Below are 21,164 nucleotides of genomic sequence, written 5' to 3' on the forward strand. Positions count from 1 at the left end.
CAGATCACGGCTCACACCACCGCTTCACATCTACTCACCTGCTTGACCTCCATGTCTGCCTCTGTTGGTGGCTCAGAGGCGTGATGGCAGCAAATCGACTTCAATCCCCCGTTTGGTTTCACTTCATACATAAATCACAGCGAGGCGCCAGGACGGTGTCTCTGGATTGTCCTGAGAAAGTGTCTTAAATTTCTTCCAGAAGCTGACAGATGCAGCTGCAGCTTTTCTTTTCCAGCCTTGATCTCATCACAAAGCTCACACACTTCCAGTTCAGTGTCTGTAAAAGACACTTTTAGAGTGTCTTTGGAGTAAACTAGCGCTGTTTTTACTGTTAGCAAAGAACTGCTAGCATCTCTAGAGAAGAATCAATCCAATATTAATCTCTATCGTTCCGATATTGAGAAAAAAGTCTAGCTCAAGTACAATGTGCTCAATCTATAAGCGTATATATTTAGACTTCCTATTTGCACTTTCTGAACCATGTGACAGAAGGTTTCATGCAGTTTTGTTTTTACATTGTTTTTGTCAGATTCGTTTTGTTTATTTTACATTGGCTGTTCTACTGACTTAACAAATTCAAGTTGCTGTTTTTCCATGTTTGACCAAACTTCTGAAGTTATTGGTGGATTTAAATGAGCTGTATTGGTGCAGTTATCAAATAAATGTGTAATTCAATACAGTTTTTTAAAGGTTTTGTTGGCTCTAGTGGCCTTTATTTGAAAGTAGTTTGGCAGGAAAGAAGGTTATGAGAGAGGAGGAAGACAGTGGCGCAACTACACATTATTCAGGGGGATGCGAAAACATAGATCGGTACCCATTTTTTGCACCACTGGAGGAAGACATGCGGCAAATGTCACCAGGCTGGGAATCGAACCTGCGGCCACCGGCATGAGGACTAAGGCCTCAATACATGGGTTGTGCTTTGCCCAGGTTGCGCCACCACAGCACCCCAGTTGTGATGTAACCATCAGAAATCCCTGACTGGGATATTTCTGTCGTGGTTTTCAGATGGGAACATCTACCGGTTGCCCAATGTTGTCTTTTTTCCTAAACTGATCTCATCCAATCCACACATTTAGCTTGTTGACGGCCTCCAGTTTTGTCCTGAATTTCCTGTTCTGGAGGTCGGTTGGATCTAGTCGCTCACATGTTTGTCTTGGACTCAAGTCGGCTCCATGTGTCTGTTTTCGGTCAATCATCTGGTAACATCATGTCTGTTTTACTCACTAATTGGTGGTTATTATTTAATAGAGGAACTTTGTTTACATAGTGACATTATTTCTGTCATCGCAGCAGGGAGGCGTTTGCCTGGAGGCCAAACGAGCCTTGATTAGATTCTGGTGTTGGTCCAGATCCAGGAGGTCTGCCAAAAACCCCCCAGGGAATCTTTTATTGGTTTGTTTTCGTGGTCCAAACGGTTTGTTTATACACCAGGGAGGAGTCGGTTCGGATCAGGAGTTCTGGAGAGTATTCCCTCAGAGAAGGCTCACGTTTCTTTTTTTTTCTTTTAATTAAGTTATGATGCAAGTTACAGTGAGTCATCAAATCCCAGATGGAAACGCAGCTCAGAGCGTTTTGAATAAATTCACTTGGAACCAGAATCTGCAACTTTTAGAATCCAAAGAGGTTTTTATGCCCCATAAATCCACCTAAATAAAGCAGGATAGGAGCTGCTGATCTTGCACATTTTGATAAATATCTGCTATATTTTTTTTTATTCCTATTTTTAGGTACTAATGCAAATAAAAACTTGAAATGTTTTCAGAAAAGATCACGGTTTTTCTGCATGTCTTTAAAAGGCTCCAACATATTATCGTATATCAGAAGCCAGACAGTCGTGAGGTTTTGTATTCGCACAGACCATTTGGTGGATTACACTCAATCTCAATCACACCTCTTTTTTTTCTCCAAAAATCAGGGTTTATTCATTTATTTTTGTCATTTTACAGCTTTATTTAATTAAAAATCATACATAATTATTCATCTGATAAACGCTTCTCAGACGTATTTATGTCTCCTGCAGAAGCAAGAAACTAATAGTTGAAGCGGACTAGTTATAGAGAAATGTCAACATTGCTGTTCAGGCACTTTCGCTTCGTCAAATTAGTTCGACCAGCGCCTTAAAGCTGCAGTATGTCACGTTTACAGAAAAGTTTTTACCCATATTTGTTAAACTGCAACCATGTTGTGGCAGTGTAACAGGACACAGACGATCTGTGAAAAGATTGATCTCCTCCACTTCCTCCATGAGCTGCTATTGTTGTCTGAAGAAATGCAAAAACAACCAATCAGAGCCAGGAGGCGGGTCTTAGCGCTGTCAATCATCCTCATGTATCAAATGTGCTAATGGCAGAGAAAAAAACCTCACATTCCAGGAAAACTGTGGTTATGCTAACCAGCCTTAGCATTCATGACAGGCTTTGCTATCAGGGAAGTGAATGACAGCATAAAGACCAGCTTATTGTCTCTGATTGGTTGTTTCTTGGAAAAGAAGAGGAGCTCTCTTTTTGAGGTCACAGATTACCTGTCTTGACTGTCATGACATGGTGACAGCGTCAACAAATTTATACTTTTTAAAAGTTACATAGAGCGTTAAGCATTCATTAGATTCAGGTGAGTAGGGGTTGCATCAGTGGCGCTCCAGTGCTGCTCCTGTCATTTTGTGTTGTTTCCATGGTTACCAGAGGTGCTGGGAATGTGCTACCACCCAGGAATGTGTGCAATCATTAAACCGGGTCGGGGCCAGACACACAACTGCACACACACCTGAATTCCTGAGACGTACAGACATAAATGATAGTAAACTTCAGATAATTCCTCTGGTGCGAAGCAGTTGGTGCGTTTAAATAAGACAAAACTAACTCATAAGAAACTTTACAGTCAGAAATATTAGCTTGCTCTAAGTCAATTATTCCTTAAACTTGATTTAAAAAGTTCTAGTTCCACTGGCAGATAATTCCACCTGGGAAATTGGAAAAATGTCTTTTTATAAGTGAAATAATTGGTAGTGGGGACTAGCACTTTTTAATCAATACCAAGGAATTGTTTACTTTAAACAAGAGCCTGTATTTTACTGAAAACTTTAAATTCGTCTTATTTCATGTGAAGATATTTGCATTAGAAACTAGACCAAGAATACTTGGTAAAATGTTGTGTTTTTCAGGACTGCTAATGCTAACGAACGCGATTAATCTGAACAATTTAATGTGTTTAAGACAAAATGGCGTCCTTTAAGAGTTCCTCAACATAAAAACCTGGAAAACAGAGAATCTTCAGACATGTTTGGTTTGAAACATTTTTAAAACAGCTACACATTGGTTGTTTTTGATATGGGCAGATGCCCAGGGCGGCATCTGAAAGGGGTGAGACACCCAAGAACTAGAAAATAAAGCGTATCTTATCTACCAGTTGTTCCCAGAACACGTTTGCTGCTACTTGTATGCATGTAGGTTTCTCTTAGCTGGTGTTGAGTACTGGGAGGCTAAATTATCTGAGTTATACTGGGAAAAAGCCCAGATAATTGCATATATCTTGCATTTTAATTGGTTGGAGAGGACCATTTCTGAGTCATAAAGAAGATGAAACACAGAATGATTAAAGTGTTGTATTTTGTAGTTTCTCGTTTTGGTTCCTGTCTGTTACGGCGAGTTCTGCCCCCGGGCCTCATCCTGTGGCCGCCTGGCTGCGGCGGCGGCGGCAACGGCAGGCTGATTAATGGCTCTGCAAGCACTTTGGGAGGTTGACCTGGGAGGCCGCTGCTAATCCATGAATCCCCTGGAGGTGTAGGTGTGTGTGTGTGTGTGTGTGTGTGTGTGTGTGTGTGTGTGTGTGTGTGTGTGTGTGTGTGTGTGTGTGTGTGTGTGTGTGTGTGTGTGTGTGTTTTCATACAAGACAACTGACTTGGCTCCCACTGAGAGTTGGGAGACAGTCACAGTGGGGATTTTCTTTCAGTTTGATCTTAAGATTAAACAGTGAGAATCAAATTATCTATAAAATCTGTCACAATTTTACAGATAAAGATAAGTTGTTGGTTACCTAGCAACAACCTCCTGGGTAACAGAGTATTATTTTTAACACTTTAAGGACTCTTTGTGTGAACCGATATCTGTTGCTGCTGTCATGAATTTTCCCTTTGAGGAACAATAAACGTTTCTACACTTTATAGATTTCACCATCAACTGGATTATTTAATCTCACCTCCAGTTTTTACATGTGAGCAAACACAAATCAAAACGTGGATGATTGTGCACCTGAGGGTTGTTTTGTGTTGTTTTTTTTGGGTGGAGATTCTCTGGTTCAAGGAATTTGCCCTGGAAGTCCAACTTTAACCCAGGATTCAAAGGAATGTCCAGGTTTTTTTTTTTTTTTTCTTGGCCAGTATCTTTCCCCCCTCAGGGACACAGGAGCGCTGCGCTCTGTTTCCTGGTCTCTAAATATAAATCTTTACCTCTTGTTTAGTTAAAAAAAAACAACTTTGTTTATTTAGGGAAAATGCACACTAAATGAATACTAACCATGTATTTTATGAACTTCGTCCAAATTCTGAAGAAAATAATTCACAGGAAAAACCACAGAAACGCCAACAGCTCAGAAGTTTGATTTTATATTAAACTTAGTTAAAAATGATCGGTATCAGTATTGATATCGGGGATATCCATACCGTCTATCTACGTTACTAAAGGCCACTTGATGTGCAGATTTTTCTCCCTCCCTGTTTTAATCAGCAGCATTTCTGTACTCGACGCTTGTTTGCAGTGAAAGATGCATCTGCAGCAGGAGGAAATGTTTCTAACATTAATATGTGAAAAGTTCGACCCTTTCTGACAGTGTGGGGATGATCTGTTTGTTCTTCTGTTGTTAACTGGAAGGCAAAAGGTTCTTACAATTGTTTTTCATTAGAGAATTTGAACCAAGTAAATCTAAAAGCAAGATTTTCTTTTGTCTTAAAAGCAGAATTTATATATTGTTGCACAATCTTTTCCCTTTGCAGTCGAGGTCTAAATGGCCGCCCCAGTCTCTCTGCTCAGTGCGTCAGCGCTCGCTATGAAGCCATGTAGCGATACCTAGCAAAACTGCTACCAACCCTGCACACACCACGAACTCTAACTAACACACTTATAGTCTAAAAGACCCATCGAAACACTCAGTAAAATCCACAGCATCGCTGCGCCCTAGTCTCTTGCCGTATACAATTCCCCCCCTGCGTGTCTCCGTTCTACCTAGCAACAGACCGTCCACACATTTTCATTGGTTGTTTCGAAATGTGGTACATTTAGACCCCACAAAATAAGGCGGAAATGATCGATCATATTTCTGGCTTTATTTTGAAGTAAATAACCACAAAGCCAATATAAAAACACCACTTTTATAAAGTTTGAAGTCCGTGCTGTCCAACAGAGTTGAAATGAAAACTCGGTATGCGTCCGTGTTATTACAAAGCCTTATAAATGCGTCACATGCTTGTACGCCGGGCGGCGAGTAGCGACTACATAAGGTTAATGACTGCTTTTAGTATATTTTGTCACCAAATAGCCTTTTTTGGAGTCTTTATACTCCAATTAACCCTAAATTAGTTGATTTCACTTATCGATTAATCCTGATTAATCGGATTAATCGTTTCAGCCGCATTCTAAGGACATTTTCTGGTATGTTTACCCAGTTTCTCCCAAACTCTCATTAAGGTCTTGAGTGGTTACAGTTGCATCGTTTTGTCACTGAAAAGCGTCGTTATCAGCCTGGTTTTTAAATGCGTAGCTTCATGCAGGGAAGCAGATTTGGAGTTGTGATGCATGTCATGTGTTGCGCTGCGTCCTCTTCCTGCTGGGAAACAGTCCGAGTGTTTCAAGCTCGGCCTGCTTCCCTTCGTACCGCTGAGGGCAGTTTATCGCGGACGCCACGGATCGCCGACCATCTGGAGCTCATTGGGAAACGCAGGAATCAGCCGTTTGACAGCCACTCGTGGCAGAACCAGGACGCAGTAGATCAGAGGTAATTTAGTTGCTCTTGACGTGCCGCGTCCTCTGAGAGGCCATGTTTTACAGGTCAATCGCTGGGGTCGCTGCAGAGGTCGGCTGGTTTTATTAAAGGCCAGCAGCTGGTCCTGTTTCTGATTAACCTGTCGTCCGTCATATTTTCTTTTCTTTGTTGTTCTCTTCCATCTTCTCATCTCATATCCGTCATTTCTTGTTCCAGTCCTTTTTCTGAGCTTTAATTTCCTCATGGTTCTTTGATATTTTATTTTTTATTTGATGCTAAAGAGAAGGTCAACTTCTAATTTTTTCTTGTCGCGTTGCTGCAAAATAAACTTTTTTCTCCTTCCAAATTACTTCCACTGCAAAAACACGAAATCTTACCAAGTATTTTTTGTCTATATTCTAGTATAAATATCTTACTACACTTGAAATAAGATAAAACTAAATTACAAGTAACTTTTCAGGTTCTTGCTTTAAGTCAATTTCTTAATATTGATGAAAAAATACAAATTATTTTATAATACGGGAAAAATGTCTACTTATAAGTGAAATAATATGTCAGTAAAACTAGCACCTTTTCTTCAGTATTAAGGAGCTGTTGATTTATGACAAGGTCCTATTTCTTGCTGAAAAGCTACTTTAAAGTTTTTATTTCAAGTGTACAAAGATGTCTGCACTAGAAACCACACAAAATGACTTGGTAATATTTAGCGCATCAGATAAATAACTAAAAATCTGCTCTGAAATGATAATTTAACTTATTTAGAGGAAAATGCAACTGAAAATGCACCTAATGTTGCTCCCCATTCACACAGTCTACAGGACTGTCAGGCGTGAAAACGCCCCAAAATGAAAACATGTCAGTGTGACAACAAAGCAAAACCAGAAGAAATCATTGTGCAGCATTATATTTAATCTTTATTAATGTTTTTTTTTTTTGTTTTTCTCTCTGCAGCTCTTCCATGTGGCCTACGTGTTGATTAAATTTGCCAACTCTCCCCGTCCGGACCTCTGGGTTCTGGAGAGATCCACGGACTCTGGGCAGACCTACCAGCCCTGGCAGTTCTTCGCCTGTGAGTAAAAAACCAAATCGATGAGCATCAATCAATCAACCAATCAAGTTGCATGTGATTGTTCACATCCAGAAACGTTGCGCTGGAGGCCATAAAGACAATTCTTTTACATGCCATTCGTGGCTTTGCTGCCCCAGTACAACGATTTAACTAAATGAAACCTGGAGATTTAGGCGTTATTGATTTAGAGCAGCGCACTGCAGGAAAAATAACGCAGAAAAACCAAACTCAAAGAGACTCGTTTTCTTCTTTCTTCTCGCTCTCTGTTTTGGCTACGCCACTCATAGACACGTTGCCATAGCAACTGACAAAAACGCCACCAATGTATCAGGATTCGACGCCAGAAAAACACGCAAACATTTCACACAAAGCAGTTTTATGTTTTCAGGCTTGATGTTTACTTATGATTATTAATAAGTGATCGCTGTGGTAGATTAGCTAATCCAATCACCTGGATTTACTGATAATCTGTCAGAGAATTGGTGTGATGGTCACCTCTTTTTCTTTTTGTTTTTAACTGAACGCAACACACAGAATCCTGCAGCCCCTACATGTTAAGGTTGTCAAAGTCAAGCTAGCATAGCTAGCTTAACTGAAATAAAAAAAATTCAGACCTTGTCATCTGGTTGTTGTAGTGTCGACAATTAGCATAAAAGAACTGCGTCCTCTTTTTCTTTTATAAATCAGGTGTACTTTTAAGATTTAGCGCATTATATTGAAAACTTGACAGCTAAAACTAAAGCTGGTCATCATCAGCCAGCAGTGTTTTTCCCTCTAGCAGGGCGATGAGGGCAGGACTTTGTGTGGGTGATGTCGCTCTGCATCGTGTCTACAGCACATTTCAGCAACAAGGCAGTTCAAATTGCTTTATATCATAAAAACATTCTAAACTTACCAATTAGGAAAACCAGTAACTAACATATTTTGTCAAATGCCATCATCAAAATCATCAATACACATCCAATAGATTGGTCTATGTTCCAGTTATTATGAATCAAATCAACTTTAAACTGGTGGGTTTTTATTCTAGACTTAAAAGTTTTTCTGAAAGGTTTTTTTTTGAGGTGCGTAGAAACTGGATGCTGTTTGGTTCTGGTTCTGCGGATGCAGAGCAGACCAGAATCAGAACCGGAAGACTCAAGAGGTCTGGAAGGTTGATGCATCAACAGCCGTTCATTGATGTATAAACTAACAGCAGTATGTTAAAGTTCATTCTCTGAGCCGCAGGGAGCCAGTGTAGGGACTTTAGAACTGGGGTTGCAGAAACAAATGCGACTACAGATAAACGCACGGATGAATTTCTCTTTGAAATGTTCTTCAGCTGATAGAAGGCCGACTTTGTAACCATCTTTATGTGACTCTGAAGGGTCGGGTTTGTCACTACACCCACTCATGTCAGGGGAAGGCAGTAGCTACAACTCTAATCTATAGTTAACAGGACATCTGAGGTCAGGGGTCATGCTAACTGATTGGCGGCTGCTGGTGGAGGTGAGCTGCTGCAGGGGGATTCCAGGAATGTTTGGCAACAGGTCACAGCTTGGAGTTTAGCTGATTAAAGGAGGAGGCGGCATCTGAGCAGATGAGAGGTTCTGTTGGGCCTCCGCTGCTACAATTTGGTGTCGTCGGGAAGATGTTCAGCTTGTCTTTAAAGTGAAACTGACCCCCAAATCAACTTTATTTTCTGATTATTAACTGCCTAAGTAGGTTATTTATGGTTCTATATTTATGTTTCTGTGTGAATTTAGAAATGTTGTGTATATTTGCTTAGTTCTGCATTATTTTGGTGAAATTCCTCTCAGTGCTGCCCTCTTTGGGTTGGAAAGTGTTACTGCAGTTGGTCTCGTATTGGTTACAGTGGTACGGCTTCACGTCGTCACACAGCCCCGTGTTGGGGTATAAAACCGAGTTCACACAGCTCAGCATTGATCAATAACGTTATGTTTAATTCAATTATCCCAAATAATTTCCTTTTTTTGTTAGTTGTTTTTTACTAAATGCACAAAATTTATGTGACATTTTTGTATCTTGTAAAAATAATAAACTAAAACATGCCAGAAACAATTTGATTGAATCCAACAAGAAAGTTAGATTTATTTTTTGTTATTTATTTTTTATAAGCAGAACTAGTGTCAGGTGTACATTTTGTTCTTTCTTTTTTCTTTTTTTTTTGTTTGTGGTTCTTTAACACAACAAAATTATGGCAAATGCAAATATCTGGACATTTCGCTGTACCACAAACTTTTATTTTGTAATTTTAAGAACATTTTCTCTGTAAATTAAAAAAAAAAAAGTCATCTATGCTTACACGTCATATTTGTCTCACTCTAGATCTGTGATCACGGGCCACACAGAATCATCCAGAGGCTGTAAATGGCCCCCAGAGCAACACTTTGAACACCCCTGTTTTAGATCAAAACAGATTCATGGCCCAGTCAAAGCCTAGACTTAATTCCAACCTAGAATTTGTAACTGTATCTGAAAAGTGATGACATGGTTTCTTCGGCTTGTTGGGTAAATTAGCGTTAGCCTCCAGGCTGTAAAACTCAGAGCTGCTTGTTACTCTGAACAAACTGAAGTCATGACATTTAAAATATTTTTATTACTCTGCTTTTATTTGTCTTCAGGCTATAAACCTGGTGGGGAATCCATAAATGTTTGCAAACATTTCCTTTGTTGCCTTTATGTGTGTTTTGCAGCGTCTAAGAGGGACTGCATCGAACGCTTTGGCCAGAGAACCATCGAGAGGATCAACAACGACAACGACGTCATCTGCTCCACGGAGTACTCTCGAATAGTCCCGCTGGAAAACGGAGAGGTGATCCAACATGTGCAGGACATACTTAGTAACAGAGAGTTATTTAAAATGTTGAGTTTACGCTAATGTTGTTATTTTAAAGGGGATCTACTAGGCAAAATTCACATTTTGCACATTTTTGTACTTCTATTTGGGTTTCTACTGTTCATAAAAACTTTTTTTGACAATAACTTGATGTTTTTGGTGTCTTGAAGACGACCTGGTTAAAAATATCTGGAATGTAACAACACAAATTAGCAACAACAGCTCGTTACCTAGCAACCCTAGCGACATTCCACCCGCTACCTAGCAACCCCAGCGACATTCCACCTGTTACCTAGCAACCCCAGCGGCATTCCACCTATTACCTAGCAACCCCAGCGGCATTCCACCTATTACCTAGCAACCCCAGCGACATTCCACCTGTTACCTAGCAGCCCCAGCGACATTCCACCTGTTACCTAGCAACCCCAGCGGCATTCCACCTATTACCTAGCAACCACAGCGGCATTCCACCCGTTACCTAGCAACCCCAGCGGCATTCCACCCGTTACCTAGCAACCCCAGCGGCATTCCACCCGTTACCTAGCAACCCCAGCGACATTCCACCCGCTACCTAACAGCTCCAGCGGCATTCCACCCGTTACCTAGCAACCCCAGCGGCATTCCACCCGTTACCTAGCAACCCCAGCGACATTCCACCCGCTACCTAGCAGCTCCAGCGGCATTCCACCCGTTACCTAGCAACCCAAGCAGAGTTCCATCACGTTTGGTCAGTTGGTTTCATCGCTGTATAAAAAGTGTTTTGATGTCTTGCCTTTCAGAAGCCACTTGCTGTATTCTTGTTAGTTGTGCAGGAGGCTCCACTTCTGCTTTTCAACTGTGTAATTGTGCATCAATTTGTAGCCATTTTCACTTGTGAGTGTAAACATTGAGTTGGCGGGGTGAGGTGGGCGTTGCCAGCAACAACTTATTTGGATTTAAAGTGACAAGAGGCCCTAAAACAAAATGGGCAAACTGAGCAGACTAAAAACTCATTATCTAAGAATGATTTTGTGCAAAAAAATGTAACTAGCATGTTTTTTGTTGCCCATAGAGCTATCCTAACCTGTGTGAGAAAGAAAAATAGGTCACCTTTAATGTTCACTATTTTTCCTAATGCAAAAGTAAAAATTTAGATTCTAGTACTTATTTTTTTTATATATATATATATAAAAGTTATTCTAAATATCACCAAAACTTAAAGAAATAGATATAATCAACCAGTTTACATGCGAGTAAATAACAATAATTGGTACAAAAATCTTTCATTTGATAAAATTTCTACATTTGTAATTATTTTTGTCTTCATTTGTCACTTGATAACTTTTGCGCCCCCCATCCTCAGATTGTGGTGTCCCTGGTGAACGGCCGGCCCGGGGCCTTGAATTTCTCCTATTCGCCAGTGCTGAGGGATTTCACCAAGGCCACCAACATCCGGCTCCGCTTCCTGAGGACGAACACGCTGCTGGGTCACCTGATGGGAAAGGCGCTGCGCGACCCCACCGTGACCCGCAGGGTGAGGCAACAGGTCTCAGTAGGAACAGGGTAAGAGGGGGTTTATTAATAAAACAAGTTGCTGATAACTCCCTGTGTGCTGCTGATTTCCTGCAGTACTACTACAGTATCAAAGACATCAGCATCGGAGGAAGGTGTGTGTGTAACGGACACGCTGAGGCCTGCAACGCCAACGACCCCAGCGACCCTTACAAGTAAGAATCTGATTTCTCAAACCGGAAGGTTTTATTGATCAGGAATGTATCTGACACTCTGGGAACTTTAGTTTAGCAGGCCAGACTGTTAATGCATGGCAGAACAGTTGGAAATAGATTGAAGTTTTGGTGTTTGAAGTACAAGATGGCCGCCTTGCTTAGGTTTGAATTGTTGCATTGGGATGAATGAAACTGACAGAGAAATGTCATGTTAATACATGAGAGAAAAACTGATGTCTCATCATGCTTGTAGGAACCAGCCACCTTAAATAAACTGACACTGGGACTCAATTCAAACCTTTCATTTTAATCGCCGCTCAGTGCAGTCAAACCCCCTACAGTTATTCTACTGAATCAACACTAAGCTGAATCAACACTAACTAAATGAAAAACATTAAAAATCAAAACCACTACTGGAGGGACTGATATAATCAAGTACTACAGGATCTGTAAAGAAAAAGACATTTCGACAAAATAAGCCTCAGTTTCAATTCAAAAACCCTTTTTGCTTCCAAGTTATTGGAAAAAATACACATGAGCTCAACAAGGTTGACATTTATTATTTTTAATCTGTTTCTCAGGTTATTTAGGAACTCCTCATAGAAATATGGACTGTGGACGCTGACATTAGCGTTAGCATCTCTGCTGCTGCTACGTTTAGCATTGAGATGCTATTTTATGCTTGAATAGCTCTGATAGGCTAACTCCATTTAGCACAACTTGAACACAACAATAGTCTGTTCAGGTGTCCGTAAGATCGTTTCTTGTAGTAGAAATTAACAAGAAGTGGCTTCGTTGTCCATCTCTGTTAGCGGTTGTGGCTTGTGCGTCAAATTTACAGACGTACCAGAAACATGAAACAAAAGTTCTAGCTGGAACCTTTGTGTAGTTAGTTAATCAAAATTAGTGAGTTAAAGTCCAAAACCCAAAATAAGCTAATAAATCAGGGTAATTTATTTTTCACTTTTTGCCAAGCATAGTGGTGGATGTGTGATGATACGGGCCTGTTTGGCACCAAACTATGAACTGCTGTGGATACCAAAGTATTGGAGAGTGAAGCAGGAAACTTGACCCAGGTTGTGTGTTTAACAGTGACTTAATAGAGGTAAAAAGAAAAAAAGAAATGAGAATGAAGATGTTGCTGTGGCCCAGTCAAAGACCAAATTTCACCTCAACAGAGCAGCGTTTAAAGCATGTTGGAAGGCAGATTGAACTCAGTAAGGCCATAAAGCAAACCGGTAAAGATGTTTCTACTAATAGAGTTTTTTAGTTTAACTTAAATAAATAGTAAAGCAGTTTTACATCTGAAAAGTTGAAAGATGTTGAAACGGCGCCTGCTTCCATCCCTCATGACTCTGAATCACTCTGAAAGGTGGAATCTTTGTGTTTTTTCCTTAATTGTGAAAAAAGTCTTATTAAAATGTTTGATTGATGTTGTCATTGTGGCACAAAGAGAGTTGCTGGTTTGAAACCTCCAAGCTACGAATCTGAAGGGAATCATTTGGTTTCACTTTGTGGCTGCAGCTCCGTCTGGCTGCGCTTAAAAACCTGCAGACTTGTGATGCAAATGAGACCTGGGAGTTATTACCGCGTGAAAGCCTGCAGGTGTACGGACGGTTAGTTATCGGGGAGATTCTTCAGATCCATCCGAGGAGCTTAATCATCAGGCATGAGATGCTGCCAGAGGAGGCGTTAGAAGACATGTTTATGTTTTACATCACTAAAGTTTTCACATTTTGTCACGTTTGAAACAAAAGCTCCAGTGTGTTTTGGTTTTATAAACCAAAGAGGTTGTAATTATGAAGTAAAAGGAAAGTCCACGTTTTTTTAAAACACTTTTAGAAAGACGAATCACCCAAAAGCATTTATTTTCAGCCCACTTTACTCTGATACCGGTTAATAAATACGAGTTCAACTCCAGCTTTGTATAATTAAGGATATTTTCACAGCTGAAAGTTTGATTGGGAACCAAAACTGCAACATTTCTGCGTCAAAAAACCAAATGCTTAAAAAAAATCCTGTTCCTCTCCTCGCCTGTGGGGGCGCTGCACCAAGGACTTCTGAAGGAAACGCTGAGTGCAACCAAATGAAAACAAAAATGGATTTTAGCGGTTGTCGGATTTCTTTTTTGTCTTTGGCTAAAGACCACAAGTCATTTCTCCCGCTAGCACTAGGCTAGCTCATTTGTTTTGGTTGAATTTACCCAGAATTCCCTGTGCTGTCGTCCACTTCCTGCTTTTGGAGCGGTCTCCGGTCTGCTTGATGTTCACATACATTCAAACCAAACCAGAGTTCACTTCAACCAAACCAAGATCGAAGTTTGTTGGCAAATCATAAGATTGTATTGAATAAAAGCACGCCACACTTTTCAGATCATACAGCGTTGCTGGTTGTTACCAGACAGAATTTGCTAATGTATTTAATTCTTCTAATGGACACAGAAAGTAAAATAAGTCAGAGGAATATTTAGAAAAATGTTTTGTTTCATGCAGGAGATGAGCTGAGTTTGTGCCGCAGCCTGAATGAAGCTCGTTTCTGTCCAGGCAGGATGGAGCTTGTTTTAACGCATGGAGCACATGTGTGGAAATAAGCGGCGGAGGGAAACCTTTCATTATCTTAACAGCATGTTGGTAAAGAAGTGTTGTGAATATAAACTACAGGGTTTATTTTCTCACTAGTCAGTCTCAGGTGCTGCAGAAGAGCTATTATTACTCAGTCAAATCTGTCTGCTTGTTTCCCATCTGCGTTCTTTTTTGAATTGTTTTCATGTACAAACGTGCAGCTCTGCTTCACACTTTCTGCTCTCCCTGCACTCAGCCATGCATGTGTGAAGACCCACTCTTGCTCAGGCTTGCTGGAAGCCTCGGCAGACGGTCTGCTGGTGCAGAGTGGGATGGACGGGGTCTCAGATCGCTCTGCAGGATCCGCAGGAGAGGAGTGAAGTCAGAGGAAGGAGACGGAGAACAAGCTGACATGATAAACTGTTGGGTTAAATCTGCTTTGACTGTTAGATTAAAGGAGCTCAGACACTTTCCTTCACATAATAATTGGGATGCGATGAGCTTCACTGACATAATAGTGGATATGAGTCGCAGCTGGGCAAGAAAAGCTGGACATGGTTCGAATTTGGGCAACAAAAAAAGAAATTTTTGGTGCCATTTTTCTGAAGGCACGTTTTTGCCGGCTTAAAAAAATCCCCTGCAGCACTGAGGCTTTGAACAGGAAGCAGCAGAAACAATATTTTGAATCTGGGTGCATTGGTGCTGGTGCACCGCCTGCAGCTCTGCATGCATGTTTGTGCTGATAACACATCCATGCATTGTGTTCAAAGCTCCTTTCACAACATTTCACCGCTCTTTCTGTTCAGTTTGTCCTTTCAGGTTTAAAGGATAAAAATCTCACCAACTTTTACAAACAAAGATGGATTCTGTCTTTCCAGTTCTTTGATATTCATGTTTACATCTGTTTTTCTAACTCGGATCCCTTTCAGATGCAGACATCCGTCACAGGAATGGAGTTACACTCATTTCAAAAATACTTATAAAAATACTGATCCCGTAGATGAATTAAATGTTGAAACTCGTTAAGATTTTCCTGCTTCATTCGCTCACAGTTCATGAGTTCTGACCCAGAAACAAACCGATCTTGTGTTTAAAGTGATGTTGAAGTCATGCGTCTGCTTTCTAAATGAAATTTAAACAATTATCACGGCCACCGGAGGGAGTATAATGATGTAACTGGAGTGGTATTCTAGTATTTTAAACATTTGGAGAAGCAGAAGGGGCATGAGGGTCTGTGGACGCACAGCAGCCTGGCAGGAGTTTGACTGATGGAAACCCAGAACGAGGAATTCAGATAAATCTCTTCTGTTGGGTTTGAAGATTTGTTCAGAGGAGGAACGAGACGAGTCGATCTTATCTGAGCTCTTCTCGTCAGTCTCAGGCTGTGATTTTAGGTAGTAAATGAAATGAATGTCTGTCAGAGGCTGAGGGAGCCTGATCTGCAGGAAGGTTTAAGATTCACTGAGGAAAAGTAGATGGAGGGAAAATGGAACACAAATCTGGTGGTTTTTGCCCAAATGCGACTCATTTCTATTTAGTTTTGTCCAAAAGTGAATCGTATCAGGGTTTTTTTGCCCAATTTACAGCATTTATTTTTATTTTAGGCAATTATATCCGCTTTTTTTTTTTGTCAGCAAAAGTTTCGCCTAGAAAATTTCACAACGGTGTCTCCACATCCAGCAGTAACCAGGTGACTGCTTGTCATGTGATCAAAGGAGCGTAATTTGATTGGCTGAAAGTCGATCGACTTGATCTAGAGCAGTGGTTCTTAATCTTTTTGAGGTACCGAACCCCCCAGTTTCATATGCGCATTCACCGAACCCTTCTGTAGTGATAAATAAAATATGATTCCCCCCACCCCAAATTCAAGATATAGGGATGACCCAGCTAGACTCTAGTTGGGTCACTCCATGATCACTAAGTCTTCTTAAAGGTAGAGTCTCTGAGTTCTTCAAAATATAGTCAGTGTTTTCAGCACAGTTGAGCTGATTGTCCAGGAACGACCCAAGGTATTTAGAATGTGCCACAGTTTCAACAGGTTGGCCATCGAGAGAAACTGGAACCACTTTAAGGTCTTTAGATCATTTAATTAGCTCTACATTCTTAAGAGAATAAAAATTTTATAATAAATAACAAAGACTTTGCTGTATTCTGATTTAGTAATGTAGTTATATTAGCTGTGTTGCCACCCCCACGCCACTAGAGGCAGTAGCAACCCCGAAAAGATGCGACTAAGGAGCAGATTTAGAAGTTCACTGAAAGCTACAGAATTTGGTAAAAACTGAGATTTGCTGAAGTAAATAAAGACACAAGTTCAAATCCATGCTGAGAGTGGAGCTCCTTCAATCAGGGCTCCTCCGCAGCTCTGATTGGCTCAGCAATGTAACGTGATCCTCTGATTGGCTAAGCAATGTAACGTGATCTTCTGATTGGCTGAGCAATGTAACGTGATCCTCTGATTGGCTGAGCAATGTAACGTGATCCTCTGATTGGCTGAGCAATGTAACGTGATCCTCTGATTGGCTAAGCAATGTGACGTGATCCTCTGCAGCAGATACCTCCGCGGCAGAGGCTCCGCCGAACCCCTGAGACCAACTCATCGAACCCCTGGGGTTCGATCGAACCCAGGTTAAGAACCACTGATCTAGAGTCTGTTGCTTGAGCTCAGGTCACCACAAGGCCACCACAAGGTCACCACAAGGTCACCACATTTGTAAACATTTGTCCTGCTTGGAGTTTTGTTCTTGGTGAAGAAGATAAAAAAGTCTTTCTGTCTCTTTCCCTGCTGTGTTTTGACCACACTCTGCGGGCGGCGGGGTCACTGACTAACCCGATTAGAGGGTGAAGGAAACGGGGAAGCTGCTGGTCCCCGGAAGCTTCCCCTTCCTGTAGAAACAGCTTCCTGTTTCTACAGGAAGCGTTAAACATCAGAACCTCCTCAACCCTAACAGGGAAACTCCCGGTAGAGCTGAGAGTTTATCGTTTTTCTCCTGATCCTGTTGGTTTCGTTGTTTCACAGGTTGCAGTGCGACTGTCAGCACAACACCTGCGGCGTTTCCTGTGACCACTGTTGCCCCGGGTACAACCAGTTACCGTGGAAACCTGCGACGACCTACAGCGCTAATGAATGCGAACGTGAGTGGGGCCCGACACGGTGCACACACACACGCACACACACGCGCACACACGCACACACACACACACACACACACACACACGGTGTGATCGCTGAAGCCTGAACTGGAATGTTTCATGTGTTGGTTCAACAGAATGAGTTGGCTTTAATTTAATGACTCTCAGCAGAAACGGGTTGGGGAGGGGAACCACATTTGGATGTGCTGATGGAAATGTCATTCTGGTTACATTTATATTCTCAGAATGGATATTTTCTTTCCTCCTGTGAATATTAAAAATTGGACATAAGACAAGCTTGGAGAAAAATAAAAACATTAAGCAGAACAACTCATCTTTCTAGATTTAGAAAAACATAAATCAGTTTCAGTACAAAACCGTCTTACCTGTCTGGCACGGTGGTGGAGGAGTGATGGTACTGGCTCTTATAATGCAATAAAAACAGAGTTACATCCACCTGGATTTTAAAGGGCAACATTTGCTAATCTTTTCTCTTTTAAATAAGTTTTTTTTTTATCTAATGTTGAGTTTCTAGCATCCTTGTGGTTTAGAGGTGTTGCGGTTGCAGCTTAGACTTTTCAGTTTCGTCACGCTGCTTTAAAAAAACTCCAATGTTTACTGACTCAGATTAAAGAATTAATCGGATTAAATGTGATTACTGGAAATAATCTTGGTTTATATGTAAATTTGTCTGTTTATTCTTTATTATCCTGTATATTTGGACATAATTGTGGTATTACATGTAAATTCATCCACCACTACATTTTTCCCAGTATTCTGTTGGTATTAAAGGTTGGTTTCATTGGTTTCATTGGTTTAGTTGGTTTAGTTGGTTTATTGGTTTCATTGGTTTCATTGGTTTAGTTGGTTTAGTTGGTTTAGTTGGTTTATTGGTTTCATTGGTTTTGTTGGTTTCTTTGGCTTCGTTGGTTTAGTTGGTTTCATTGGTTTATTTCATTTATTTGGTTTCATTGTTTCATTTGGTTTCATTGTTTCATTTGGTTTCATTGTTTTATTTGGTTTCATTGGTTTTGTTGGTTTCATTGGTTTCATTGGTTTTGTTGGTTTATTGGTTTCATTGGTTTTGTTGGTTTCTTTGGCTTTGTTTAGTTGGTTTCATTGGTTTATTTCATTTATTTGGTTTCATTGTTTCATTTGGTTTCATTGGTTTCATTGGTTTTGTTGGTTTCATTGGTTTTGTTGGTTTCATTGGTTTTGTTGGTTTATTTCATTTATTTGGTTTCATTGTTTCATTTGGTTTCATTGGTTTCATTGGTTTTGTTGGTTTCATTGGTTTTGTTGGTTTCATTGGTTTTGTTGGTTTATTTCATTTATTTGGTTTCATTGTTTTATTTGGTTTCTTTGGTTTTTTTGGTTCTTTCAGCTTGTAACTGTCACCGCCATTCCTTCGATTGTTACTACGATCCCGAGGTTGACCAGCGGAGAGCCAGTCTCGACATCCATGGACACCACAGAGGCGGTGGAGTCTGCCTCAACTGCCAGGTACCTCAGACTCCTGCATTACTATTACATTCAATGATGGAGCTTTAATGTTGAAAACCTTCCGGAAACCTTCTCTGACAGCATCACACCACCGGAATCAACTGTGAGCGTTGCATCCCCACCTACTATCGGTCGCCTGACCATCCCATCGACTCCCCTCTGGCGTGTCTGCGTGAGTCTGCCTGCTGTCTGATCAGTTTCCCCAGCTCAGGGCGTCGTCTTTGTCCTGATTGTCCTCCATTTCTCTTTTTTTTTTATTTGCCTCCAGCCTGTAACTGCCAGTCAGAGTTCACGGACGGCACCTGCGAGGATCTGACCGGACGTTGCTTCTGCAAACCGAACTACACCGGGGAGAACTGTGACTCCTGCGCCAGTGGCTTTATCAATTTCCCACAGTGTTACCGTAAGTTGGAGCAGAAACATTCCTGACATGTTGCAGATTTTCATGGATACAGTATTTAAATGAAACTCTTTCTGTTCACCAGCCATCCCCACAGATCCCACAAACACTGACAACAACGGTGAGGCGAAACCAGCTGGAGAGATCATCAGTAAGTCTTCTCTTCACTCAAACGGTGAAATAAGAAATCCCTCAGGAGATGGACCCAAAATACTGATATCTATTCTAATTTAGCAACAGATTATTGCTCTTAACAATAAAACATGTCACTTTTCCTAATGAGATGGTTAAAAACTTCAGTTCTCCTCCAGTTTTGGTCAAAAACTGAATCTGAGTGTGCAGTAGGATGGATTTGAACGCATATATCAATGCAAGCAAACAATAATTTACGTTGTGTGTATTTTAAATCTTACAAGCCAAGTTAGATAAGATAACCATAAAGTTAGCATCTTCCCTCCTTCCTTTTTGGTTAGCCATGCTAACCAGACATACCAGACGTATGAATGCTAAACTAAGTTATATAATAAGCGTATATCTATGCTAACCAGAACATTAGCATAGAGATAAACTTATAAACTAAGCTTATATCTATGCTATTTTATTTCTTGTTGAATTATGCACAAGCTGAAGAGGACATAGGTGTTTTAGCTAATTATTGTTTAAGTTTTGGGTCATTGTTCAAATTTTAATGTTAGACAAAGAAAAATTAAGAGAATATGATGAAAAGTTTTGAAATTATGATTTTTTATCTCTGTTTTATTTATTTATTTAACTTACTTCTTAATTAAAAACATTTTTAAAAACCCCTTAAAGAAGAGTGGGGTGAATACTTTTTACAGCGCTCTGTAGTTGCGATAGATTTAGTCAGATTAGTTTGAGGATTACATCATAATCACACGACTGAAACTTGAAACAAAACGAGGTTTTGGCTCTTTGTGTTTTGGGAACAGTAGCAAACGTCTGACCTTGAGTCCTTGTGAATTATCCTGTGTCTGCGTCAGATATTTGAGGGAGTGTTGGGAAAACTCTGGTGTGAACAGAAAGTAGCTTAGAGGAGATAAGCCGGACTAAAAACACAGATCACCTGCAATCTGTTGGGTCTTTTGCCAACATTTTCTACAGTTTTCCTCTGTTTTTCATGCCGGTGTGATTTGTGTTTTCCATGCAGACTGTGAATGCAGCGCGGCGGGGACAGTGGATAACTCGTGCAGGCCGGACCCTCGGACCCGGACCTGCGTGTGTAAACCCGGGTTCAGCGGGGATCACTGCGACACCTGCGCTCCGGGTTTCTACGGCCTCAACTGCCAGGGTGAGGGACGAGCGACGCTCCTTCATTTATCCAGACTGATCTGACCAAACATGGCGGACGGGAACGCCAAAAATGGCGGACGGGAACGCCAAAAATGGCGGACGGGAACGCCAAACATGGCGGACGGGAAGCTCATATTTTAGATTTTAGATTTTCAAGATTTATCCCAAAGAATTTGAAATTAAATTATTTCTTTCCTTTCTTCCTTTCTTCCTTTTTTGTTCTTTCTTTCCTTCCTTTCTATCATGCATCCATCTTTCCTTTCTTTTTACCATCGCTTCCTTTCTCCTTTACTTCTGTCATGAGTCTATCATCTTTCCTTCCTTCCTTCTTTCTTCTTCTTCATTCCATTATTTTGTTCTGTTGTCTGGTTCTGTTGTTTTGTTGTCTGGTTCTGTTGTTCTGTTGTCTGGTTCTGAGGTTCTGCTGTCTGGTTCTGTTGTTCTGTTGTTTTGTTGTCCGGTTCTGTTGTTCTGTTTGTCTGGTTCTGTTGTTTTTTTGTCTGGTTCTGAGGTTCTGTTGTTCTGTTGTCTGGTTCTGTTCTGTTGTTCTGTTGTCTGGTTCTGTTGTTCTGTTGTCTGGTTCTGTTCTGTTGTCTGGTTCTGTTGTCTGGTTCTGTTGTCTGGTTCTGTTGTTCTGTTGTCTTGTTGTCTGGTTCTGTTGTTCTGT

General features: G+C 40.8%; 1 protein-coding gene across 2 annotated transcripts in view; it reads left to right on the forward strand.

Annotated features, from left to right (window-relative positions):
• lama5 (laminin, alpha 5) overlaps positions 1 to 21,164 on the forward strand; it is a 96,622-nt gene that overhangs the window by 21,434 nt on the left and 54,024 nt on the right. For both annotated transcript variants that reach the window (XM_017309445.2, XM_081609330.1), the window contains exons 3-12: positions 6,928 to 7,045; positions 9,742 to 9,860; positions 11,227 to 11,397; positions 11,493 to 11,590; positions 17,171 to 17,286; positions 18,668 to 18,786; positions 18,868 to 18,958; positions 19,055 to 19,189; positions 19,272 to 19,337; positions 20,355 to 20,495. In XM_017309445.2, coding sequence (XP_017164934.2) covers positions 6,928 to 7,045; positions 9,742 to 9,860; positions 11,227 to 11,397; positions 11,493 to 11,590; positions 17,171 to 17,286; positions 18,668 to 18,786; positions 18,868 to 18,958; positions 19,055 to 19,189; positions 19,272 to 19,337; positions 20,355 to 20,495 — 1,174 coding nt within the window. The remainder of the gene's footprint in view (positions 1 to 6,927; positions 7,046 to 9,741; positions 9,861 to 11,226; positions 11,398 to 11,492; positions 11,591 to 17,170; positions 17,287 to 18,667; positions 18,787 to 18,867; positions 18,959 to 19,054; positions 19,190 to 19,271; positions 19,338 to 20,354; positions 20,496 to 21,164) is intronic.

This window comes from Poecilia reticulata, chromosome 7 (genome assembly GCF_904066995.2).
Source record: "Poecilia reticulata chromosome 7, P_reticulata-male-v2, whole genome shotgun sequence".
Classification (NCBI taxonomy): domain Eukaryota; kingdom Metazoa; phylum Chordata; class Actinopteri; order Cyprinodontiformes; family Poeciliidae; genus Poecilia; species Poecilia reticulata.